At 35.6% G+C, this 27,649-nt stretch overlaps 1 protein-coding gene and 1 pseudogene across 3 annotated transcripts; both read left to right on the forward strand.

The window, feature by feature from the left end:
- The first annotated feature begins 14,075 nt into the window (after positions 1-14,075).
- LOC110807335 (transducin family protein / WD-40 repeat family protein) lies at positions 14,076-26,557 on the forward strand. 3 transcript variants are annotated; one of them, XM_088220550.1, is made up of 12 exons: positions 14,076-14,274; positions 14,365-14,412; positions 14,657-14,698; positions 15,409-15,528; positions 15,734-15,879; positions 15,958-16,105; positions 16,233-16,316; positions 16,676-16,791; positions 17,707-17,765; positions 24,728-24,818; positions 25,049-25,276; positions 26,503-26,557. In XM_088220550.1, the coding sequence occupies exons 1-11, from the start codon at positions 14,184-14,186 to the stop codon at positions 25,274-25,276; spliced, it is 1,173 nt and encodes a 390-aa protein (XP_088076676.1). In that variant the 5' UTR covers positions 14,076-14,183; the 3' UTR covers positions 26,503-26,557. The 3 variants fall into 3 exon arrangements, with proteins under 3 accessions (XP_088076676.1, XP_088076673.1, XP_088076670.1); XM_088220547.1 differs by lacking the exon at positions 26,503-26,557 and adding an exon at positions 26,238-26,373; XM_088220544.1 differs by lacking the exon at positions 26,503-26,557 and having other exon boundaries at positions 14,078-14,274; positions 25,049-25,526.
- LOC110813263 (aspartic proteinase CDR1-like) lies at positions 26,406-27,566 on the forward strand (annotated as a pseudogene).
- The last annotated feature ends 83 nt before the right edge of the window (positions 27,567-27,649 follow it).

The following is a 27,649-nucleotide window of genomic DNA, read 5'->3' on the forward strand; positions in this document are numbered from 1 at the left end:
ATTTAGGAGAAATTTTTCCTCTTGCATGATTTTTAATTGTGAAGATTTCCCACACGATTAAGAAATAAAGTCCCATGAGAATTTTTTTTTTTCATGTCTTGCAGAATTTTCTACTTTTCTTACTTATTTCCCTCTTGCACTTGGGTGAATGGTATATACTATTATAGCATTGGGTTAATGGTTTTGTTGTCTTCTTTTCTTGGCCTTCTTTAATGGGTCAAAATCTATCTTCCTCATTGATCCACGCTTGGATAAAAAGTTAGAAGGTTTGTTATAGTCTTTTAGCTTTCCCCCTTATAATGGATCAACTTGTTATTGAGATATAATTTCTGCTCACTTGATCCATGTCCATGCTTACATCATCCCCTCCCTCTTTAAAAAGATTCATTCTCGAATTTGGACTTGCATTAGAAAAGGAAAGGTAAAAAACATTAAAGGTAGTGGATACACCGCACTCACCTGAGAGATCAATTTTGTAGGCGTTGTCATTTATATGTTCTATAACTTGAAAAAGTCCGTCTCCTTGGGGGTCCAACTTAGATTTTTACTGATTAGAAAATCTTTCTTTTCGTAGGGTTCATACCCAATCGCTGGGTTGGAAAACTGCTCGTTTTCTTCCTTTATGTACGTGTCATGCATATGATTCATTCTTCTTTTGGATATGCTGCTTAGCCTTCTCATGTATGGCTTTAACAATTTATGTTATTCGCTGATCATCGATATCCTGAATTTCCTGTAAAAGTAAAGGCGTGAGGTCCAACAGAGTTAAAAGATTAAAACTATAAATAATCTCAAAAGGTGAAGACCCTGTCAAGGTATGAATGCTCTTATATATGCAAATTCTACCATAGGCAAATAATCCTCCTATGTTTTCAAATTTTGGTCAATTACAACTTTTAACAAGGATCATAAGGAATTAATGACCTCAGTCTGGGAGTGATATGCAGTAGAAAATAACAACTTAGTTTCTAATTTACTCCATAAAACTCTCCAAAAGTGACCAAGGAATTTCACATCCCTATCACTCATAACATCTTTGAGAAATAAATTTGTGATATTTGTCACATCATCAGTCTTATGACATGCAATAAAGTGTCATCTTACTAAATCTATCCACTACGATAAATATGTTATTACTACCTCTCCTAGTCCTAGGTAATCTAATACAAAATTCATAAATATATCTATCTAAGGTGCGATAAGTATAGGTAAAAGTGTGTATAATCCATAAGATAGAACCCTAGATTTGGTCTGCTTATATTCAATGCACCCACTACAAATGCGTTCAACATCTTTCTTCATGTTATGCTAATAAAAATGTTCATTCAATATATCTAGAGTTTTACAAACCCTAGTGTGCCCCATCAATCCCCCACTATGAGTCTCACGCACTAGTAATTCTCTAAGTGAACAGTTATACATACATAACTTACAATCCCTAAGGAGAAAACCATCATGTCTATAAAATTTTTAGAATACAAAATGCTCATATGTATGATAAATAGTGAAAAAATTATTATCATCAGCATACATCTCCTTAATATGTTCAAATGCTAACAATTTAGAGCTAAATGTAGAAATTAAAGCATACCTGCGAGATAATGCATCAACAATAATATTATCATTATCTTGTTTAAATTTGATTACATAGGGGAAAGATTCTATGAACTCGACCCACTTACCATGATGACGGTTAAGTTTACCTTGACTCTTCATATGTTTTAGGGATTCATAGTCTGTGTGGATTAGAACTTCTTTGGTAATAAATAGTGTTGCCATATCTCTCTAAAACTCTCACTAAGGCATACAACTCCTTACGTAGGTTGAGTAGTTCAACAGTGCGCCACTAAGTTTCTTACTGAAATAAGCCATAGGACACATTTCCTTCATCAAAACAGCTTCTATACTAATACTTGAAGCATCACATTTTACCTCAAAAGTTTTGTTAAAGTCAGGTAAAGCTAAAATAGATGCAGAACATAATTTATCTTTCAATAAAGTAAAAACATGCTCTTATTTTTCACTCCATACAAATTTTATATTTTTCTTTACCAGTTCATTCAATGGTGTTATTATAGAACTGAAATCCCAAACAAACCTGCAGTAGAAGCTCGTCAAACCATGAAAAATCCTTACCTCGCTGGCTGATGTCAGAATAGGCCATTCTCTAATTACTTTCACCTTAATGCCCTGTACACTAACTATAAACCCTAAAAGTCAATTTTTCACTACAGAAGATACACTTTTTGGCATTAGCATATAACTGTTCTTCCCTAAGGACCTCAAGGATAAAATTGATATATTGAAGGTGATCTTCTAAAGACTTTTTGTAAATCAGGATGTCATCAAAGACTTCATAAGTCTCATGAAGATGCTAGGGGCATTTAATAACCGAAAAAGCATTACTAACCACTCATACAACTTGGTTTTAATGGCAGTTTTTCACTCATCTCTAGGTTTTATCCTAATTTGATGGTATCCACTCTTAAGATCTATCTTAGTAAAAATAGTAGATCCACTCAATTCATCCAACATATAATCTAACCTAGGGATAAGGTATCAATACTTATCGTAATTTTGTTGACGGCTCAACAATCAATGCACATCCTATAGGAGCTATCATTCTTAGGCACAAGTAATATTATAACAGCACAAGGGCTCAAACTTTCTCTTATATGTCCCTTATCTAATAACTCCACTTATCGTTGAAGTTCCTTTGTCTCCTTAGAAGTGCTTCGATAAGTTGGGCGGTTGGGAATTGAAGCTCTAGGGATAAAGTCAATATAATGTTTGATCCCTCATAGTGGTGGTAAACCATTCGAAATCTCTTTAAGGAACACATCTTCATATTTCTATAAAAGAGAGAGAACAAAATTTGGCAAATGAGTGTCGAAGTCAGAAAAATTTAGATAGGCTTCCTTATACAGAAGTATATTTAAGTTTTATCTATCACAGATTGCTCTCCTCACTTCTCTCTCCCTCATATATAAACACTCTTTTCTTTTCTCTCTCTCTCTCATTTTTTCTCATTGGGTCTTTTTTATTTTTCTTTTGGGCCTCTTTTACACTTAGTGTGATTTTTTTATTTTTTTTAGTCTTTTTTCTCTAAATGGGCCATTCTTTTTCTTCGTGGCTTTTTTTTTTCCTGAATATTTTTCAAAAGATTTTTTAATTTTCATTTGATCAGCATAAACCTCTTTGGGGATAGAGGTGTTAAAATGTGTTTTAAGCTATCTACACGTAAAGAGTATTAATTCTTGAACTCGATGTGATTTACCTGTCTACATACTATCATGGTCGTCCAAGCAGGATATGACTGGTGTGCATGGAATGACATCACAACATAGCTATCTTTGTACTTACCTATGCAAAAGGGAATCTTGACTTGCTTGTGTACCTTGACTTCTCCACACTTATTGAGCCAATATAGTCTATAAGGATTATAATGTTTAGTACAAGATAATCTTAACTTGTCAACTGGTAAAGTACTGGTGACATTAGCACAACTACCTCTTTAGATTCACATGACATATAGTGTGGAAAATATTCTCTCTTTGATCATTATCTGTCTCTTTAGATTGTATATTTAGGGCTATTTGAATAACCAATATCTCACCCTGCATTGGGATTACTAAATTATCTTTACAATCATCTAGTGATGTTCTACTATCATTATCACTATTATACTCATTGTCAGTCTCTATCTCGACATCGTCTCGCAATAACATGATATTTTTGTTAGGGCATTATGACGCAGTATGTCCAACTTCAAGGCACCTAAAACACTTAATAGAACTTAGTATTTGAGTAGTAGTAGGTGGTTTAGGGTTACCTTTAGATTCAGTAGAGTTGAGCTTGTCATTCTGTTCTTTATATCTCTTTCTTTCTTCCTTTTTGGGCCATCTGGAACTAAACTGAAGGGTATGCTAAGAATTACTTTTGGAGAAACCTCTAGACTTTAGATGTTTCTCAATATTCATAATCATATGTACCATCTCATCTAGATCTATGTAGTGATGGAGTTCTACAACATTGGCAATCTCTTTATTTAGACCATTCAAAAATCTAGCCATGGTGGCTTTTAAACTCTCTTAAACTTTGGCCCTAATCATTGTCATCTCCATGTCCTTGTGAAAATCTTCCACTAAGAGAGATTCATTGGTCAGTCTTTGGAGGTTATGGTGCAATTTCCCATCATAATAAGATGAGACAAACCTTTTTCTCATAATAGACTTCATCTCTCTCCAGGTGGATATAGGTTGGTCTCCATCTCTTCTCCTGAGGGCGGTCACTTGATTCCACTAAATAAGTGCATAATCTGTGAACTCGACTGTTGCTAGCTTTACTTTCTTGGCTTCACTGAGGTTGTGGTAGTTAAAGATTAACTCTACCTTCCATTCCCACTCAAGATAGGTCTCTGCATCATTCCTTCATCTAAACGGGGGTATCTGCATCTTGATGGATCCAATGTCATCACCTTTCATCCGTGTTTTTCTTCTATTGACTTCATTATTATTGCCATCTGACTCATCATCATCCTGACAGCGTCAGCGTCAGGGATGACTATGTTTTTTCCTCCATCTATCTCATATATCCTTGTTGCTATACCTTCAATGACTAAGCTTAGTTTGTTGTATGTGTCATCCATCCTAGCTTCCATATGTTCTTCCAAGGTCATAGGTCGGTTAGTTTCACTAAGTTATGACATATCTGTAAAAAAATATTAATGAAAAAAAACAGAAATCACTCCCTCACAATCACTCGTGTTTACCTCTATTGTCTTCTTCCATCAAGTTGAGTATTGGAATTAGATATCTTGAATCAAGACAAGTAAAGTTGTCTTTTAAGACTCTGCAAAGAATCCTACAAAGGGATCTTGTTCTCTAAAAGTTCAGAAGTAAGCACATAGAAGAAGAATATATGATACTCTTATGTTTATAGCTAAATAGTTAGGATGCACTTAACCACTTACATGTATAAGGGAGCTGAAGCACTAAAGAAAGAATGAAACTAGGAGTAAAAAAAGATAATTCTGAACTTAAAGCGTCAAGGATCTGATTAATTCCTATAGATATAACTGGAATGTTATTCCTAATTATTTTACTCCAGTGACGGCTGTGATCTATGAGTCGCTTGTGCTTATGTGATGCAAATGGTATTGAACGTAATGTTGTAAAAAGAAAAGGAGAGTCACACACCTCTCTGTTTTTTTTTTCACATATTTTTTTTAGAATCTTTTTTTTATAATTATAATAACAATGTAATAAAAATTATTGAAAATAAAGTAAATGAATTAGCACTTTGTGTATCAAGTGTTAATTTTATATAAGAAAATAAACGTAAATATTAAATAGAAAAAATAGTAGACTTACCAAAGCCTAAGCTCTGATACCAATTGATGTAGAACTCGGGATCAATAACTAAATCCAAAACCTCGCATATACATTAGTAATTAAAAACTCAAAACCTTAAGTAAACTCTCCCTACTTAACCCGCACACAACATGAGAGTAAAAACCAAGTTAACTGGGAAAGAAATAAAGAACTAGAATTGAAAAAGACGCCACAAGACTTACCTTAATAAGTGATCCTAATTTCTAGCACAACAAGTCGATTGAAGATTTACTCACTCACTCTTATAAACTTAGATGCTTAAAACAAGAATATCTGAATTTTATTAATAAGTTGAAAATTCTAAATTGAATTATAACTTTGAAGGTCTATTTATAGTGTAGGCCATGCGAATGATAAGAAAAAAAATAATCTCTTAATTAATGGTAGAAATTATATAGAAAATTAAATATAAATTAGAATGAAAAACTAATAAAATTACAATTAAAATAGGATAAATATGATTTTTCTATAAGGAAGTTTTTTGAATAGGGAATATCTTAATTAATTGTAACTGATTTAGGAGAAAAAATTCTATCAAGATATCTTCCTCTTTCTCAAGTAATTTCCTTTTATGCGAGATTTGACATTTAAAGAGTTTTTCTCTTTCTCAGCTTGCAATTTAGGAGCAATTTTTCCTCTTAACTGATCTTTAATTATGAAGATGTCCCACATTATTAGGAAATAAAATCTTATAAAAAATTTTCTTTTTCTTGTCTTGTAGAAATTTTCCATTTTCTTTCTTGTTTTTCTCTTGCACTTGGGGTGAATAATATATATTATTATACCATTGGGTTAATGGCCGTGTTGTTTTTTTTTCTTAGACTTCTTTAATGGATCCAAACCCATCTTCCTCATTGATCCACGCTTGGATAAAAAGTTAGAAGATTTATTGTAATTTTTTAGCTCTACCCCTTATAATGGACCCACTTGATATTGAGATATTATTTTCACCAACTTGATCCATGTCAATGCTCACATCACATACTCTATGAATTCAAGGGTTGTTAACTTGAGCTTATTTTCCTCATTATAGTTTTGATAGCTGAAAATACAAACAACCTTTCGTTCTGATTCAAGGAAGGCTTCAAGGTCATTTTTATCTTAAAAGGCTAATACTTGCAATTTAAAATCATGAAGATCCCCATCTGTCTCCTCTCAACGACCTCCTTGTCGATTGTCAGCATAATTTCCATAAGACCCTTTCTCCTCTTGCAATATGTAGTGTCGGGCATGACTGTGATGAAATCTTCTTTCTAGACGATCCATTCGTATAGTCATGTTCCCCATTTGGACACTAAGTTGGGTATACATATCCATGATCATCTCCTCCATTGTGATGGACCTACTGTTGGCACTATGGTGAGACATTAATTAGTTCCTATAAAAATAAAAATTAATGAAAATAATTAAACTCCCCCTCACATTTACTCGTGTTTACCTCACAGTCTCTCAAACAATAGCTTCTTTTGTTGAGTTGATCGTTCAGAATTGGATTTACTTTAGATAAGATCTGCACGTTAGTTTTTCTTGACACACAAAGAATTCTAAAAGAATCTAATTTTTAGAAAAACTCGAAACAAACATACAAAAGAAGAATTGGCGTGTTCGTGTTTATATGCTAAGCAACTGAAAGTGATTAGTCACCTAGATATGTAATAGAACAAAAACACAATGAAGTAATATAAATGTAGGTTACAAAGAAAACTAGTTTGATTCTACTACGTAGGGATGTGATTAATCTCGATGGAATATAATCGGATGGTATATCCTAATTATATTATCCAATACCGTTACACTCTACAAATGGTCAAGTTTTTTTATGCCGTTTAGGCCAAAATTCTAGAATACAAAACGATTAACTAAAAGTGAGGTAGAAAAGGTTTTCACTCATAGTGGGTAAGTTAATCTTCATTTTTCCTTTATGTGAATGAATAATGCAAAAGGAGTGAGAATCAAAAGTTTTCAATCGTACCTATTGGGTGAGATACTTTGCATTTGAATTCACAAAAGTTTTATAATCTCACTTACTAGATAGTTACGCTGCTTTTGAATGCAATATGCAATAGTGTGCTAATTACCTTATGGTGTGCAATTGAGATATTTTATTATTTTTAATTTTTAAATTTTTTTGTAATAAACACGAACCACTTGAATTAAACAGATATATATGAATTCAAGCGGGATGCAATACAAATCAACAAAACAAATTTAATTTGAATTGTTAATTAATTCACAAGAATGCTAAAGCAATTAACTTAAAACAAGTTCATTAAGAGTCTAAGCTCTGATACCACATGATGCGTAGGGTATGGAAAGAATCATTTTGACTCTCAGAATGTCAACCCAATCACATACAATATCAAAACTCAAGTAACCTAATTAAAACTCCTCCCTCTAATTGAAATGACAACCATAAAAATTAAGAAAGTAATAATGAAAATTAGGAAAACAAAAACAAGAAAAGGAAAGACACCGTGACTTACCTAATAAGTTGATCCCAACTCCTTGACTCAAAAAGACTTCGGTAAGCTCACCTAACTCGAAAGGACTTGAAGAGAAGAATTAACAGAAGGTTAACAAAAACTTAAAACTTAACTTTTATTAATTCTCAAGATGTGTGTTGCAATACTTGAGCTAGGGCCTTTATATAGACTCTTGATTACTACTTCTAGTTAGAATAGGAATTAAGATTCTTATCTAAACTCTAAGTTTTTAATCTAACTACAAAATAAATACATGATTAATCAACTAATAAATTCATTTCCTTTATCCTAATTTAATTGATTAAATAATCCTAGTGATAAGAATTTACATTAAAGTATTAATAAATAATATTAAAATAATGATCTTTCCTTATCCAAGTCTTCAAGAGCTTGATCTTCCTTGAACTCCCACTTTAAAGAGACTTCTTTCTTTAAATTAATCACTATTTATCACATGGGATAAATTAGGTAGAATTGTTGTAGCTTTTGGAGTCTTAAAGAGGTTGGAAAAGGAAGAAATCTAAATTCGGAAGGGATTTAGAGGGAAGCTGCATGAGCTGTCCTTGGGAGCTGCTCGAGTTGGGCCGAGCTTGCGCAGGTTACTCAGGCTGGGCTTAGTTCACACGATTGCTCCACTGTGTGGGCTCGGGTTGTGGATCAATCGGGCTGGGCCACAGGTCACACTATTGGGCCAAATGGGTTGTCAGGTCGGTCTTCCTAGTGCAGATTGCACGTGCGTCGGTCGCTGGGCGTGCGACCAGCTATTTACACGTATGCGTATTGCTGCGTGCATGCAGGGTTTCTCCTATGCAATTTCATACGTGCGGGGATTCTGTGAAATGCCTCGACCGTGCACATACATGGGCTGAACATGCAGGTGCTTTTTCGCACACTTATGGGCATGCCATGGGTCGTGTGGGCTTGGTTGCTCGCTTGTGTTATATGTTTGGCCGTGCGAGTGGGGAACCCACAAGTGTGAGGGCCACAGTTCACACATGGGAAAACCCACACAGGTGTAGACCACAGGTACCCAGACCTATATAATGTTTTAGGCTTTTTCTTAGGTTGGGATTTGTGGGCCAAGTTTTTCGTTGGCCGTTAGGCCCAATAAATTTTTTTCCCATCTTTTCTGATATCGTCTTTTCTTGGATCAAGTTCTCAATGTATTCAACTCTAATTTATGGTTTAGAACTTGTATCAGGTTAGACTTAATTTGGTCATTATTTGTTCAAAAATGCTTACGAATATGTTTAGTTTGCTCATCTTTGGTTAGCCTTTTCCTCCCTTCAGGAGTCTCATGGGCCTCCTATTTATCGTAGATCTTTTTCTCGGTGATTTTCACATCAAGGTGTGAAAACCGACAAGAACTGGATACTATCATGGACTGGCTTCGAGGTACACCCTCGGAAGATTGATCGAAGCTAACGGATGCATGCAAGGAGGGAGGTTTGTGTCTCCACCTGAGTGACATGAACAATTTAGGATCTTAGATGCAAAAAATCAATCGAAGTTGCCTTCAGATGCATGCAAAGAATGACTACTTCCCCCCTTATCTAGAGCGACACGAATCTTTTACCCCTCCCGAACTGCGCCATTGGTTTAGGGTTTCAACCCTATTTGAAGAATGGTTCGTTGGAGAAAAATTGAGCCAGTTCTGTGGAAGAGCTAAACCAAATTGGTTTAATCCGACCCGCTTCAAACTAAACCCAAACGACTCGAACTAATTTGAATAAGTCTGATCTGAATCGAACTAATTTGACCTGAACTAGCCCAAATACAACCCAAACCAGTACGTATTGAACCGACCCAAATGACCTTATGCACCGAAAAAATTATGCCCAATTTTTTTTTTATTTTTCAAGGTGAAAATTTCACTTTTTAAAGGAGTAAGTCCTCATCAGATTCAAATGTACAAAAAATATTTTATGATCTACAACACTTTTGATGAGTAAAAGGTGACGATTGCATCGTTATGTTTAGAAAAGGTTGTTGATATATGGTATCGTTGATGACAAACCAAAATTGGTATCATAAATTAGGAATATAATGTAATAATAACTGAGAAAAAGACCCATAATAATCTGGATGATTTTGTGATCAATAAAGAGGAAAAAAGACTAAACAATAGTGAACCTCTTAAATATATCCACAAGTGTTCCCGGACAGACAATGATCAAACTGAATCCACCTAACTACAAACATAAGATAGTAAATTGAGATTAATTACATTTGGACCTCGGTCTAACAAGGGACAAAATCAGGAAAGACAGGAAATGAGAAAATTATTAGGCCTCACGACCAACGAGGGACTCGGTCCACGAATTTCGGCCCACAAAGAAGCCCAAACCGTGGTCTGGGCATGCTCAACGCGTGCCAACAGGCACGTCAAAAAAATGCCGCATGCGTGTGGCAACATGCATATGTGTAAGAGGTCCGATGCATGTCTAGCGTTTTGTGCACGCGTGCCCCAACTCTATGCGATTTAAGTACGTGACTCGCGTGCTCGCCCACTCGATCTTTCCTCCCACATGCGCCCCCCCAACTGCAACTTGCGCGACCTTAGTAAGTATCCCACACGTGCCTAGCCTATTGCCAACTTGGCAACCAATTTTTGAGTCATTTTCAACTTGTTTTTCTCATTTTCTAAGTGCTATAAGGATTCTGATGCTTCCATAATTATCTTATGTGATTAATGTGCCAAATTGGAGGAAGATTTCTACTTAAAATTAAAGTCCAAATGATGTGAGTTCAATCAACACCTACGAGGAAACTTAATTTTAAAAATCAGACGTAGAAATGAAAGGGATCCAAGACGGCCTTAGAGAGTTGGAAAAATAAATTCAAATGCCTTCTAGCCCATCACAAGGAGCCAGGCTATGAGATTCCAACTTACATTTAATATGTTGGCCCAAGAACGGAAAAACAAAGAGCAAAATCAAGGTAGGCCAATCAGCCTTGGAGAGGAAATGGGAGCACGTGTTAATCATGTGAATGTACTCATACATACGAATGAACAATCACATGTACGAGAAGGGAGTCTTACACTTATGGGAACCCCACCCACGTAAGGCATGCATACAAGGCATGCAGGCAAGCCTAGCAGCATGCAAGGGATCGTGCATGTGTGGAATAACCCACTGCACACGTGCATGAGAAGTGTGTGCATTAAGCAGGCTATATGGACATGCGACACATGCTACAGAGAATGCATGCATGGAGGTAGTCACGTGGGCGAAAGAACTGCACATGCATTGCACGCGCAACAAAGGCACACACATGCTGTATATGAAGGAGGGTCACGTGCATGGGTCGTCTACTTGCCCACGGTTTAATGCACATGCGGGCCTGCTTTTCTGCACAATTGGCATGCTTGGCGTAGAGCTACAACTAGTGGCCAAACTTTAGACTCTTTTTTACATAATTTTCATATGTTTTTATCCAAAAATCAAATGGGATAAAAGCTGCACTTATTTTAAGATTTAAATTATTATTATTTTAATGTCAATCTATCTCTTATGACTATTTAATTATTATTTTAAGTTATAATTTAGGATAAAATTTTATCTTCTAACTATTTTATTAATTTTTAAGTCTTTATATTCATTTAGAACTATTTCGAAAAATATCTATATAAAGGCCTTTGTCCATAGATTGCAAAGATACAATTCAAAAGATTAATAAAGAAAGCTTTTGCTTAAATTAGCTCTGCTAGTTTTCATGTTTTTCAAGCGTTTTCAAGGTAGGAGCTTTAGACTGTTTTGTTCAGCAGGGAGTCATAGATTGACTTATTGAGTAAGTCTGTGGCATCCTTCTCTATTTTTTTTATTTTTCTAGCTATTTGGATAAACTTTCACTTAGTTGACTGTGATTCCAATAAGGATGATTTATTTTAGGTAATTAAGTTTTGAATTGCCAAATATAATGTGTTTGAGATCGAGGTGTTTTCAATCAGTGGAGTAAACGAACTCCACCCTGCGTCATCAAGAAAGATCAAGATTCTTAAAGATTTGGATAGGGAAGAAATATTATGTTAATATTTATCTTAATTATTTTATGTATTTAAATTAAGATTAAGACAGGACTTAATTATTTTAATATTATGTATTTATTTTTTGGTTAAATTAGATCCTAGAGTTTGGATATGAATCCTAAATCCTATTCCAAGTAGAAATAGTAAAAAAAAAACCCTACATAAAGGCTTAAGATCAAGCTTTGTAACAATAACTTTGAGAATTAATAATATTGAAGTTTTGACCTTTTCTTTAAATTAGTTTTTGCTAATTTTTAGTATTTTCAAGTTCTTCGAAGGTAGAGATTTTTTCAAAATCTTATTGAGCTGAGGAGTTGGGATCGACTTATTAGGTAAGTCATGACGCCTTTTTTGTCTTCGGTTTAATTTGTCTAGTTCTTATTTTTGCATGTCATATAACTAGGTATAGATTCGAGTAGAGGGAAGAGTTAGTTAGGCAATTAAATTTCTGAATTACATGTATTGGGTTAAGGTTTTGTGAGTTAAAATGATCCTTCCCATACCCTCCCGTGTTAAAATATTTTATAAATGAACTCTGCTATAGATTTGGTGGATCATCACGAAAGGATTTCATAAAGAAAGTCACTAAACTATCTCAAATAGGTATTATTCTTGACTATTTAGAACAATTTGAACACTTACGATCTTTCATGGATGCAGATAACCCAACATTTTTAGTAAAATCTTTCATATTCACTTTTATTAGTAGCCTCAGGCCATAGTTACAACTCATGATAAGGCTCCTCAAGCCGCAAACCTTAATCAAACATTCGAACAAACTTTATTATTAGAACAATCTGTTATAGAAATGTCCCGAAGTTTAAATTTTATTGGCAAAGCCGCAAGATTTTCGGAAAGGTCTAAAAATTATGACCCACCTGCCCTGAGCTGCAGAATGGGATATGGACCGTAAAAGAGCAACGACTGCTTGCTACAAATGCGAAGACCAATACTTTTTAGGACATTGTTGTGCAAGTAAAATGGTAATGACTATAGATACTAATGGATATAAAGGAAATAATTATAAAAAGGGGGAGGGGGGGAAAATTAGTCTTTTATGTAACATTTAAGGTTAGAGTTGACCTAATTAAACCTTAATCATATATTCATTTCTACTGCTAGCGCTCATCACCATTTCATCCTGGTGGTCGCCACTGCGCATGTAAGGGTCGCATGATTTCGACCGCTGTTTTCTTTATTGTTTTAAGGCCTATAAAAGGCTATCTTCCATTGCTTATAATCATCATTAGAAAAGTAATAAAAATTAACTCTCTATTTCTCTTAAACTTGGGTCTTCTTTTTCTTCTCATTTCTTCATATCAAATCTTATGTCAATGGTATCTGACAAAGTGTTATTAAGATAGATAGATATATATATATATATATTAGTTCTTTAAATATTAAGTGGATAAAATTATGAATTATTTGTTAGAATTACGTGAGAAGTGTCAGTTTTCTTAGTATATCTAGAATTATAAGATTAACTTGGATTGTGATAATATTAATTATGCAATCTTATATGGCTTAGAGATGACATAATGGTGGGAGTCTCTTTAACATTATGTTAGAGAATGATGCTAATTATATTTGTAAATTTAATTTTTATTTTTTAAAATTTTTTTACAATTCTAACTTTTAGTTGATGATGCTTTATATATATATATATTTTTTATTTCTTATATCAATTTTTTATTTGAATTTTTAGATTAATTTGTAATAGATTGCTTATAGTTCAATTACAAAAGGTTTTTTAGGCACATATTAAAGGAAATCTTGATTATATTATTCATTTTATTTATGGAAATTTTATTAGTGATGTATAATAAATGCAATTACATTTGTTATAAGAAAAAAAAACTAGTAAATGTATTTATTTTTGGAAAGAGATATCAATATATAATTTTTTGAATACAAGAGCAAACACTACTTTTATTTCAATAAACACCCATTAGAAATGAAAAAATGCAGGTGCTTGAGTCGTACAATCATATTAAAAATCATTAATTAATAAAAAAAAAAAAAACTATTGAGATAAATATTTTAATATAAATATTGTGTTGAAATTTTAGCTTATGAACATTTCTTTCAAAAAATTATCCTTCACAGCAAAATATGATCCGACGACCCGACCGGTGCCCATCCGGTACCCGCCCATTGCAACTTTTCATAGCTACCTTCTTTTTGTGTTAGACTTGCGCTTTCTTTCCCGTTGTATGCTTCCAAAGCCCCGGAAAAACCCTCTCGTTTGCTGATATCTTTTAAAGATTAAAAGAAAAGATGAATAGTCCACCCCCGGAAGAAGACGATCAAGGCGAGGTTTTCATCGATGAATCTGATGTCATCCACGAGTTCACTGTCGATGAAGAAGGTTCTTTTTACTTTATCTATGCAATATGAAGCAGATTAGTAGACCTTATATAATCTTTACGTATATGTGACTCTCTGGCCTTGGATACAGATCTTCCTGATGCAGAAGATGATGCAAGTTCTGATGCTGAAAATATTGGTATTGCTTTGAGCTTTGATTGTAATCATTTGCGTTCTAGTTACTTTAGTTCTCTATGCAATTGATATGCTTTCATGTTCGTGTTTTCTCATGTACGAAAGAGGATGGCTTTTGGTAATTCGATTACGATCTAAGCTTTTAAAGTTAAAGGGGATGATACATCGCATTAGCTTTTTAATATTTCCGTTTGAATTGTTGTTTTAGCTGACGTAGTTAATGGTATGTTTTTGTGCTGGTGTTTCAGAGGAGCCTGATGATTCAATGCACATATTCACCGGTCATACTGGTAAAAAATCCATGTATTTTCTACGTATTTCTATGGCCGGATTATTTGTTTTTGTATTTATACACACACACAAAAACATGATGAAATCAAAATGATGGTTATGGAATAATTGAGCAGTCCGGTATAGCTTCGGAAGAAGTCTACTGAATATCAATGTTATGCACATTTGCTTTTAGATAATAGTGTAGGCCTACCCAAACAGAATCTGAAGTAGCATGAGCAGAAATTGTATGCGATCTTGAACCTTTTACTTTCCGTTTTGTATTACTTGTTGGCAAGGACTACAACCTTAGTAGGAGACTAAGAATGCATTTATGTTCAATTTCTTTTTGTTCTTCCTTTGTATTTGTACCGACTAGGAAATATTTGTTTAAGTAAAAAGTATAGTATTGAAAAACACCAAAGGGATGCAACCCATATAAAAAAGCTTTACAAGTTCATTATTAGCCAAGTCTCTTCAAAACAAAAACTTAGAGTTTGGAACTATATATCCTTGATTCTTTTGAAAAACATTATGCCCTCAAAAAGCTCTTTCGTTTCTATCCTTCTATAAAACCCATAATGTAGCCAAGGGTACCAACTATGAAACATTAGAAGGAAATGAATCATTAGTAAAGGTCCCAGCCCCAGTAATTTTCAGAAATTGATGTGCTTGCCATGATTTTGGGGCAAGGCATGTGTTTGTTGCTGAAAAGTTTATGATGTTACAGGTGAACTTTACGCAGTTGCTTGTAGCCCAACAGATGCTAGATTAGTGGCTACTGGGGGTGGAGATGACAAAGGGTTTCTCTGGAAAATTGGTCGAGGAGATTGGGGTTCTGAACTTCTAGGTTAGTGCAGTGATGTGCAGCTTCATGATTCTTTACTAATTATACTTTTTGCTATCTGTCTTCTTCTTTAAGATACAAGTATATGTTCCTGGTCGCTAAGCATTGGAAATCTTTTCTAAGAGGGATCTTTTATTTAGCTTTCAATTTGGTCTTTTATTCTCCCTTTGTTCATCGTTAACTTTATATTGCGTAAAATCTTCTACAGGTCATAAGGATTCTGTGTCTTGTTTAGCCTTTAGCACTGATGGACAGTTTCTTGCGTCTGGAGGGCTTGATGGGCTTGTTCAGATCTGGGATGCATCCTCAGGAAATATCAAGTGTGCTCTTGAAGGCCCTGAAAAGGGCATTGAGGTGAAATTACTGAATCCAACAGTATCTTTATTGTATTGTTGTTTCTTAAGATGGAATAACCAACATATGGACTTTCAGTGGGTTAGGTGGCATCCTAGAGGACATCTAGTCTTGGCTGGTTCTGAAGACTGTACTGTTTGGATGTGGAATGCAGACAGAGGTGCCTATCTTAATATGTTTTCTGGTCATGGGAGCAGTGTAACTTGCGGTGACTTCACGCCTGATGGTACTAAAACTCTCTATACTGTTGCCTTCTTCTGTGTTCCCTTTAGTTCTGGGCATATTCTAAGAGCTAGTGTTTCATATCATTTGCAATGTTATAAGTATTTTTTGGTTTTTTCCGGATATTGAAGGTAAAACAATCTGTACCGGTTCTGATGATGCAACTTTGAGAATATGGAATCCCAGAAGTGGTGAAAACATTCATGTGGTGAAAGGTAAGTATTCCAAATCCAGCTTGTTGTCCTTTTTCTCTTTGTTCCTTAACCAATGAGGTATGAGTTTTAAATGTCTCTGACATGTAGTTTGCAACTTTAGGTCCTTGTTAGTTTTTGAACTGCTTCTATGTAACTGGGTATTGAAATAATGCTCGAAACCTTTTCAGTCTTGTGGAGATAGATAGCAAATGATTCAAAGTGAAGAAACATGTCCTCGATTTATATTTTAAGTTGCATTAACTTTTTGAAATCTGTTGTTTCCTTGTTTAAATGTTCTTGATGGCTGTCAATTTGATTTTCTGATTTTATTTCTTGTGGAAAAATACTGAAGGTAATGCAAGATGGTTATCTCTTTTTAGGTCATCCATATCATACAGAAGGATTGACATGCTTGGCCATGAGTTCTGATTCAAGTCTTGCTCTCACCGGATCAAAGGACAGTTCTGTACACATTGTAAATATAGTCACTGGAAAGGTTTGTATTCTTTTTGCATTCACGACATTTATTTTCTTCTTATTATTTATGATAATTGCACTTTTTTTCAGCTTATGTTCTTCTTCAAGTGCTTTACCTTTGAATTTATACCTTAAGTTTCTCCATCTTCATTTGCTGTTGTTCTTGAATCTCGAACCTTGCAAGTATTTGATGAATTCACCTAGTTATTAAGCTTATTGTCAAGCACCTCCATCGAGCATCTACCAAAAAATTCACAATGGCGTTTAGCTTTCAAGAATTTGTTGCATGATCAGTTTCTGTGTGAATAGGTTGGTGAGATTATGACTGCTTAGTGAATCTGCAATAAAGTAAACTGTGTCTCTGTGGGGGCCTTCCATATAGTTTAATTTAATCTTACAGATTTAAGGAATTGACTTTTGGTGTGTCCATACTAGAGATCTGAGTAGTTCTGTTTAGGAACATGAGGTAAACATGGCTAAAGTAGGGGCAGACAGATATGGAGTGTATATTGGCTGTTTTCTTAGGTGTGGAATCTACTTGGGGAGATGTTAGGGCCATTTGCCAACTTGTCTTGACTTTTAGCGACCCTTACCTACAAATTTTTCATCGATAGTCGCTAGTAAATACCCTCTTCAGAAGCTATCACAATTTCCTATCATTTTAAGACAACTTATAGGTTTTATCTCATTTTCAGGGCATCTAAAAGATTGGGAAAAAGTAATCATAAAATTTCTTTCCAGTCAGAATATCCTCTGTTAAAAATACATTCTGTTGATCACCAAAGTGCCTGAAATTTTCAAGTGTACCTGCTGCTGGTAATTTATGGTTTATGCATGTTTGCTAATCTGTTTGCCACTTTATAGTTGTTTGTGCATGCGGTATGATTATTTTTATTTCTTCTCCATAAGATGCTCTAATTGCTTTCATCAACAGGTTGTTAGTTCTTTGGATTCTCATACTGATTCTGTTGAATATGTCGGGTTTTCACCTAGGTATGGTTTCCTCTCTCTCTTTCTCCACATGTATGCATCTTTTACATGAATTTTAGTTACTGGTCTGATAACATAGACAAAAGAAATATGAAAATATAAACTATTTTAATATAATGGTGGAGCAAGGTTAATATTTCTTTTCTGCTTTTGTGCTTGGCTCTTGCTGGTTTTGAGCTTTGGTGCATTCATGATTCCCGTGCAATGGCGCCTCAGTCTGAGCAGTGTTAATGATTCTTTCTATAACTAGGGTTTATGATAGAGCCATAAGGCGTTCATTGGTAACTGCTAATGAGTCTCATCCATGTTTGATGTGTAGCAGTGAGGTCCAAATATATGGCAAGATATTTTTATTGAAGAACAAGGACTCATAGTTTTGCATCAGAATATCTGATTACATTTAATGAAGGCATTAATTGCTTCATTAAAAAATGTGAAACTAGGACTCATAGTTAAAGAATTAAGAGTTTATTTCATATGGTCTTTTTATTTTAGTTTTGGACAGAACATTCTTTCGTCTCTTGTGATTGTGGTTATGTGGATGCAGTCTATTTAATCTCATCACACATTTTTTTTAGTACTTTATCTCAGCATTCAAATCTTTGATTTATTCTTTTTCTTTAAACTCTTTGAACCCTATTGAATTCTTGCTACGTCAAATATTGGATACTTCTATTTAGAGGAGCCCTGTGATTAAGTTTCATGGTACATTGGGTTGAGGGCAACTATTTTCAAAATCTTATTAATTGCTATAGAAGTCATTAGAATTTATTTTTGAAAAAAAGTCACTAATTGAAAAATCCCATAATACATAAGGTCATTTTCAGTTGCATGACGGGAAAAGGCATCTCAAGATGCACCATAAAAGCCTTCTTTTTTAAGTGTCATCCCAGAATATATCAATAAAATTCCAAAAATCATCCACCCCCGTAATGTCATGACCCAAACACAAAGAACCTAAATAATGCAGCCATCTATTCCTTAATTTCAATAAGTTGCTCTTAATCCCTTCGAATGCCCTTTGGTTTCTCTCCTTCCACACCACTCAAAAAATAGTTAGTGGTATTAAATTTACAATTTTCCTCCCCCTACAAAAACCTTAGCCAGCCCACAATTCATTTTTTCACATTACCCGCGGTAACCCAATTGATACCAAAAATACCATACACTGCAGTCTACAAACTGTAGGCCACCCAGACACCATAACAGAATATGGTTGCAATTTTCCTCAGCCCTTTTACACAAAAAACAACCATTCACGAATATATTTCCCCTTCTTTTAAGTTCATCAATGGTGCGAAATCTTTCCCTTCTTGCTTCCCATGCAAAAAAAGCAACACGAGGAGGGGCTCTCACTTTCCAAATCTGTTTTACAGGGAAATCATTCTCTTCCGAGCCATTCCGGTTAACCAGAGAATTATAAAATGATTTAACCGTGAACCTTCCTTTCTTTTCCAATTTCCATACCAGTGTATCCCTTTGCTCATTCAGAGATGTATTAGCAAGCAGCTTCAAAAAATTTTCATATTCTTCTACTTCCCAATCATTAAGGTTTCTGATGAACTTTATGTTCCGGCTTCTTTGATCAGCTCCATCTCTGTTTGCTGCTTCAACTGTAATGTCCTTAGAGCAAGCAAGAGTAAAAATCTGGCTGAACATATTGCAGAGTCTGCCCCCTTCCACCCACTTATCATTCCAAAAAATAACATTCTTCCCATTTCCAACCTTCCATTTTATGCATAACTGGAAATTCTGTTTGCCCATACTGATCTTTCTCCAAAACCCCACACCATGTGGTCTAACTATCTTCTTGCTCTCCTTCCCCGGTATCCACCTACCCCATTTTGCTTCAATCACTTTTTTCCAGAGTTATCCTCTTCCCTCACATACCTCCCCGGCCACTTTCCAAGAAGAGCTACATTCATCTCCACAAATGCTCACAAATCCAGCCCACCCGACTCCAAAGGTCTTTCGACCTCCAGTGATACCTTCTTCTTTCTTTTGTATCCCCTCGTAAGAGCCTACATTAGATAGCCTCAAGTCTTGTTGCAACTCTCACCAGAATATAGTAAGAACAGACAGGTAGTAAGTATATAGGGAGATTCTGCAGTGTACTTTTCATCAGCGTTAATCTTCCTCACTTTGATAAAAACTTTCTCTTCCACCCCGCCAATCTTTTATCAAAAACCTCTATGACGGATCCCAGACCCTTTCATCCTTATAGCGTGCACCAAGTGGAATACCAAGATATCTGATTGGCATCTCCGCAACTTTACAGCCCAAGATGCTTGCAAGGTCCTCCTGATCATTCTTGTTCCCCACCCTGATCAATTCAGATTTTTTTAGATTAATATTTAAACCTGATACTGCCCGGAAGCATAACAGAATGCACCTGAGATGAAGCAGCATGTTCTCATTGGGCTGGCAAAAAACAAGTGGATCGGCAGCGAAAAAAATGTGTTATGTCCATGGATTCCTCTTCTCTGCCAACCCTTACCCCCTTGATCAGACCCAATTCCTTAGTCCTCAATATAAGTTTATTTAACCCCTCCATGACCACCATAAATAATAAAGGAGATAATGGGTCTCCCTGCTTCAGTCCACGACTAGCCTTGAAAAATTTAGATGCACCCCCATTGATTAGCACCGCAAATAAAGTTGTTGTCATACAAGTATTGATCCATTTCCTCCATTTTGCCTCAAATCCCAATCTCCCAAGCATATAATCAACAAATTTCCAATTAACATGGTCATATGCATTTTTTATGTCTAACTTGCATAAAACACCCTCCTTATTCTGGAAAACTGATTCATCCACCACTTCATTCGCGATTAACACTGCATCACTAATTTGTCTACCCTCCACAAAAGCATGTTGGCATTCACTGATCACCTTCCCAAACACATTGGACATCTTTTTAGCCAAGATTTTTGAAACGATTTTGTAGATGCAACCCACCAAACTTATAAACCTGAAATCTTTCATACTATTAGCTCCTTTCACCTTCGCAATGAGTACCAAAAAAGCAGAATTTAGAGCTTTTACAAAGTTTCCTTTTTCATGGAATTCCCTGAACAGCTCCATAATCTCATCCCTCATAAAATGCCAGCACTTTTGAATGAAACCCATATTAAACCTGTTTGGATCCAGGGATTTATCTTTGTCACACTTCTTGATCCCTTCCCACACATCTTCTTTGATAAATTCTCTCTCCAGGAACTGTCTACAGCCTTTGTCCAGTTTGTTAAACTGCACCCCATCCAGTTTTGGCCTTTTGCTAAATTCCTCTGTATACAGTTCTTGGAAAAAATTCTTAGTTTCCTCCCTCAGACATTCACTTCCCTGCACCCTTTGATTCCCAATCATTAATTCCTCTACATAATTAGCTCTTCTTCTGGAATTTGCCAAAGCATGGCAATACTTGGTGCACCGATCTCCCTCTTTCAACCACTTTTCTCTGGCTTTGTGCCTTCAAGATATCTCTTCCGTCTTCATTTCGTTTGACAGTTCTGTCTTCGAAGAGATTCTGCAGTTGGTGTCCTCCTGTGAAAGACCAACCTCCCCCTCTTTATCATCTAAAATGCCTATTTCGTGAAGCAAAGATTGAATCTTCAGTTCTTCTCTTCTTCCTTCCTTCTTAGCCCACCACTTTATCTTCTCTTTCACCATTTTGAGTTTACTAAATACTCTGAAGCTAGCCTTTCCAACAATCTCCTCACCCTTCCACCATTTTTCAATTTTACTCAAAAAACTCTCCATTTCTAGCCATTTGTTGTCAAACCTGATTGGCACCGGACCCCATTGAACCCCATCTGATACCAAGAAGATTTGGAAATGATCTGATGTGGGTCTTTGAAGAATTTTCTGACAGATCCCTGGAAAGCAGCTAAGGCAGTCAAAAGTAATAAAAAATCTTTTGATTCTGGAGCATACCGGAGGGGACTGCTGATTTGTCCAGGACCATTTTCCCCCAGCAAGGGGGAGATCCACCAGCTCGTGTCTATCCATGTTGTCCTTGAAATCATCCGCACAGCTGCCAGAATATTGATCACTCGACCCTTCATGTCTGTATAATACAATGTTGAAATCACCAGTTACGACCCAGGGCCCTCTCCATTTCTGCCTGCATCTTTCAGCTCCAACCACAACATCTCCCACTCCCTTTTCAATCCCTTGCAACAAACTCCAGAGAAGACTCACTGCTCCTTTCCTTGACAAGCCTCAAAAAGGCACGGCAAAGTCACCTCCCCCATCATCATATCCTTACACATCACCACGCCCTTCCACCAAATGATTACCACTCTTCCTGCTGATTACCTTAAAGGTAATGCCCTCCACTCGATCTCCCTAGGTTCCTAAAGATTTTTTATTATTTTATCAGACATTGCCTCCACTTTAGTCTCCTGCAAACAGATAATGTCCGATTTCCACCTATTTAAACAGCCTCTGATGACTTTTCTTTTTTATGATCATTTATGCCCCTAACATTCCATGATATTATCTTCCTAATCATTGATCAAAATTTTTTATCAGTCCTTCCGACTGTTTCCTCCCTACCTTTCTTCCTTCATAGTTGATATCACACTAAAGCCTCTTCAATTCACGTTCACCTCCCTCCCTTTGTCGCTTTTTTCCTTTCCTCATTGATTCCTCCTTCTCACCTCTTCCTCTCCTTCGCTTCGCAATCTCCATAAACAGCTCCATCAGCTTATCCTCAACACCCTCGAAGCAGACCCCCATCAGCCAATTAAATTTCCGGATATTATGCATGACCCATAATGAAGCTTTTTTTTTCTTTTTCCAACCTAACAGTGATCTCCTCAATTCTTCACTCATCGGCTCGAAAGATTCCTCCAACCCCAAACTATGCAAGGCACCATTCTCCAAAACCGAAACAATCGCCAAATTCCTATCCTCTTCTCCCCCAATTTGAACGTCTCCACTACCCTCGGTCAAAACAATCTCCAACCCCGAAATTTCAGACTTATCTATCTTTTTCAACTCCCAACTCACTTCATTAGTTTCATCTATGACACAGTTACGTTCTTCTTCATAAGCTTCCCTTCTGACCTCCATATATCTCCTTTGGCTTTCTTCCTGACGTTGCTACTTCTTTCTTAACCTCTTAATTTGCGACGTCTAGTTTTTCTTCACTGGTCTCCACATCCATTTTACTCGTGGGCTTGATCTCCTCCTTGATTTTCTATTGATTCCAGTTCTCCTACTGGGCCTTGCTTGGTCGATCCACTTCCCCTTTTCGGCCCAAGTGAATTTTTTGGGCTTACCCGTTTTCCCCTTGTATCTTCCTTGAGTCATTTCCCGGTTCACTAATTTTGGAATCCCCTAAGGGTGTGTTTGAGTGACTTTTAGAATGGTTCATTAATGTATGATATTATATGATAATATTAGAGTATGGTAATGATAAAGTTATATCATGTTTGTAAAAATTGTGTATTAATATATGTTAATAACAATTGTTTTTGTTTGTATTGATAGGATGGTATGATTGTATATTTGATCAAATTACTTATTTTACTCATGCCTTATTGTATGTAATAATAAATGAAAAAATAAAAAGATAAAGATAAAAAATATATATAATTAAATAAATTTATATATTTAATTATATATGTATATATATAATAAAATAAATAAATTTTATAAAAAAAATTAAGTGGCAATACGGTATATATATATATGTATGTATGTATTTGCAATTAAATAAAAGAATTTAAGAAAAAAAGAAGATATTTTTTTTATATTCATATTAAATATATAATTAAATAAATAAATATATATACAGGTATATATATAATTAAATATACATATATGTATATATATAATTAAATATATAGACATGCATATATATATAAGTAAAATAAGCTGAGGGCATAAATGTAAATAACTAAAAAGAATAAGTATATAAATAGAAAAAAAGAAATCATCCAAATCATACAAAACTACCAATTCGGTGATGTGAAAAAATGAGAAAAATAGTGATTTTGAGAGCCATGCAACAACTACCAAAAAACCATATAATGTGTTTGAAAATATAAACAAATAAGGTAAAATTATGAAATTACCATACCAAACGTTAATAAACCATCATTCAAACACACCCTAAACGACCCCCATCTCCACTGTTTAAGGACTTCTCTTGGTGAGCTTTTGATCCACTTTGAATTTCAAAATCGACTCGACCTGTCTCCTTCTTGGATCCCTTCTGCCCTACCTGAATTCCTGCTCCTTCCCCATTCTTCACCACTTCTGCAAAGCTCAGTTTTTTCACCCCCTCCATGGCGAACCAAAACTCGCTTTAGCAGTGTGGCAGTGAACTTTCTCGTAGTGTCTCGACTCCACCTTCTCTTCCACCATTTCTGTATGAGATACAGTGATCTCAGCCTTTTTTTCTTATCAGGATTCTCTATACGTCGATCTGCCAGCTCGAAAACTGCCTTCATCAGTCTCCACAAACCTCCTGCTTGTTCCCCATCAGGAATAAAAATGCAGTTCATGTGCTTTCCACGTTCCTCCGACAGCACCAAGAATCTTCCATACCTATTCCATCCCGAAGCAATCCATAGTCTGTGGTTTCTTCTTCTTTTGTTCTTTCTCCAGTAAGATTCCCCCTTTCTTCAGTAGAAATCTTCAAGCGCTTCCACCAGCCAGCCCACATCTTCCTCCTCCAGTGAAGTAGTAGCCCTAAAACTTCTCCCATTTTCACATATTCTCATCCCTTTCCAGTTCTTACCTTCGCATATTACATCAAAATACTTTTTTTTCAATACAAAATATTTTCTCTGATTTGCCATTTTCTGTCCCTTACCATAAAAGCCTTCTTTACCATTAAAGAAAACCCATATGTGCATTAACTGATGCATGAATGAAACCTGCAAGATGACATAAAATAAAAATTTATTTTTCTCTTTGGATAATATGCTCATGATTTAATTGTGTATTGTAGCTCTCCTTGGGCAGCAACAGGAGGCATGGATAATAAGCTTATTATATGGGATCTCCAGCACTCAATGCCTCGTTTTACATGTGATCATGAGGTATTAGGAGATTTCTTCTGCATAATACAAAGATTACTCATTTTTCTTGTACTTTAAATCAACAATTTGTTCATACATTTGAAATCACCAAAATCTAACAAAAACCTACCCTACCAAGTAAGTCTCTTTGGAACCTAAAACCATGTGTTTCTACTTTATGTTTAGCTAGTAATTGAGGTAGGCAAAGATTTTTTATCACTGACGTAAATGAGGTTCATTTTTTTCGACAGGAAGGGGTTACATGCTTGGCTTGGCTGGATGCATCTAGGTGCCTAGCTACAGGTTGTGTGGACGGGAAAGTACGGTTATGGGATTCTCTTTCTGGTAATTGTGTGAGAACCTTTACTGGGCATTCCGATGCAATTCAGTCTCTCTCTTTCTCTGCTAATTGGGATTTCCTTGTTTCGGGATCAATCGATGGAACTGCCCGAGTATTTGAGGTGGCTGAGTTTCACTAGGTAAAATATGCCTCCATAAGTTCTATGAATCTTCAAAAGAGCACAAAACTTATTTTCATGTAACATTGTGTTATCAGGTACTGACAGTATTCAACTGGTTATGATGCATTTGCAGCATAACATATATATTTTTTCCTTTTCGTAAGTTGCATTATTTCTTCCAATATTTTTTATTTTTATACTAGTACAGTTCAAGATGAGCAACAGTGATTTTATATGAAACTATTATATAATTGTTTACTGGCCTTCATACCTGCTCTTTATTCCTTAAAAGTTATTTTAATTTTTTTAGGATCCATGTTCTTTGTAGTCTATTTGTCTCACCTGTATGAACTTTCACTTGATGTGGTTTCCTTGTCCCTTCCCACAATCTTTGTTGTCTTACCTACACGCTCTTAACTTTACAAAATGTGAATTTCATAGTCTTTGTTGTCTTACTTACCTCCTCTTAACTTTACAAAATGTGAATTTCATAGTCTTTGTTGTCTTACTTACCCCCTCTTAACTTTCATTAAAAAGTGAATTTCATTTTCTAGGAGCTATATACATTCCATAATCTTTAATTTTCTCTTTGCTTAATCTCTGTTTAAACTGGTGCTGTCTAGTGCATATTTCAACTCCAATGTTTGTGAAGCTTCTGAAGTTCAAAGGGTGTTTAACTTGATATGATTCAACTCTTGAGGGAATCATACAGAATGTTTGAATGATTTTTTTTTTTTCAAAGGGCTTATGTATTAGCTTTTAAGTTGCTTCCATGACCTTTTTATGATAGAATTTCTCTGGCCTTGCTGTTCTCTAATTTAAGAGACCTCTTCAATAATGAATCTTCCTATGGGAAACTGATGTTGATACAAGTACCCCTCTTTGGTTATGATGGCAAAGGCATTTGTTTCTTTCTCATTGTTCTTTCTCTTGATTTTCATAGCATATCCTGCTTTAACTGCAATTCAAGTTATTGCAGACATAAAAAAGCCTAAACGACTTGTTACTAGACTTTTTCATCGCGATTCCATTCTTCCTCCACATAAAAGATTACATGACACCAGGGGTGTAGTTGATCTAGTAGAAAGCTCAGTTGCACGTTTTTCCTTTTTGAAGAATATAAGGATGGAAGGAGACTTCAACACGAATGAGTTTGAAGTTGATCTTCCATTTTACCTTTTTGTTCCTGGTGAATTTCTCAATTGGCGAGCCACCAATCCCCCAACTTGCTGTCATGGACACAGGTAGCTCTCTCTTGTGGGTTCAATGTGCTCCATGTGAGCAATGTTCTAAGCAAAAGAGTCCCATGTTGGATCCATCAAATTCCTTAACATATGCTGACCTTCCTTGTCGACATAGTCTTTGTTTTCGTGCTCCTAGAGCCAGCTGCAACTCACTCGATCAATGTATCTATACCCAGACATATGTGAACGGCGTTGGATCAAAAGGGGTTCTCGCTACTGAGCAACTGACCTTCAATAGCCCGGACGGCACCACCACTGTTGCAGGTGAGGTACTGTTTGGTTTTGTGGGAATCATAGAGACAGCAGGTTCACAGGTGTTCTAGGACTTGGCAACAGTCCTTTATCGCTGGCTGTTCAACTGGGTTCGAAGTTCTCTTACTGTATAGGTAACATAAACGATGCTCATTATAGCTATAATCAGCTAGCTTTAGGTGATGAATCTGAAATAGAAGGTGACTCAACACCATTAGAGACAAGTGGTGTTTTCTACTACCTAACTCTTGAGTGGATCAGCATAGATCAGAAAAGGCTTGACATTGACCCTAGTATCTTCAAAAGGACCGATCGGCGTTTATCGGGAATTGTGATAGATTCTGGAACAGCTCTTACCTGGCTTGCCGAGGATGCGTATAAGCTATTTCGAGATGACGTTAAAAGGTTCTTGGATCCAGTCTTGACACGGTATTGGCAAGGCAATGATTTGTGCTATAACGGGAAGGTTGGTAGAGATCTTGTTGGGTTTCCTGCTGTAACATTTCATTTTGCTGGAGATGTTGACTTGGTGTTGGAGAAGGAGAGCATGTTTTATCAGTTCTCAGCTTCACCATATCCAGATGTGCTTTGCATGGCTGTAAGACCTTCCACTGAAAATGGTATGGCTCACACGAATTTCAGCATAATTGGCTTAATGGCTCAGCAGTACTATAATGTAATGTAGCTTATGATCTTGATAACCGTAAATTATATTTTCAGAAAATTGACTGTGAACTTCTTGATGATTTTACCGACCCATCTTGATCATATTGTCCCGAAGGTCAATAGTGAATAAAGTATCCACTTTCTTAGTCACATTGGTAATTTCTTAAAGGATTTCAAACAGTTAAACTAATATTACAAATTTACAATTTTGTGGGTTTACTTTTTGCAC

This window comes from Carica papaya, chromosome 1 (genome assembly GCF_054855325.1).
Source record: "Carica papaya isolate Zhongbai chromosome 1, ASM5485532v1, whole genome shotgun sequence".
Lineage (NCBI taxonomy): Eukaryota > Viridiplantae > Streptophyta > Magnoliopsida > Brassicales > Caricaceae > Carica > Carica papaya.

Coding starts and splice junctions, on each gene's coding strand:
- LOC110807335 (XM_088220550.1), top strand. CDS start 14,184: ATGAATAGTCCACCCCCGGAAGAAGACGATCAAGGCGAGGTTTTCATC. Junction 16,317..16,675: donor AAACATTCATGTGGTGAAAG/GTAAGTATTCCA, acceptor ATCTCTTTTTAG/GTCATCCATATCATACAGAA. Junction 17,766..24,727: donor TATGTCGGGTTTTCACCTAG/GTATGGTTTCCT, acceptor TGTGTATTGTAG/CTCTCCTTGGGCAGCAACAG.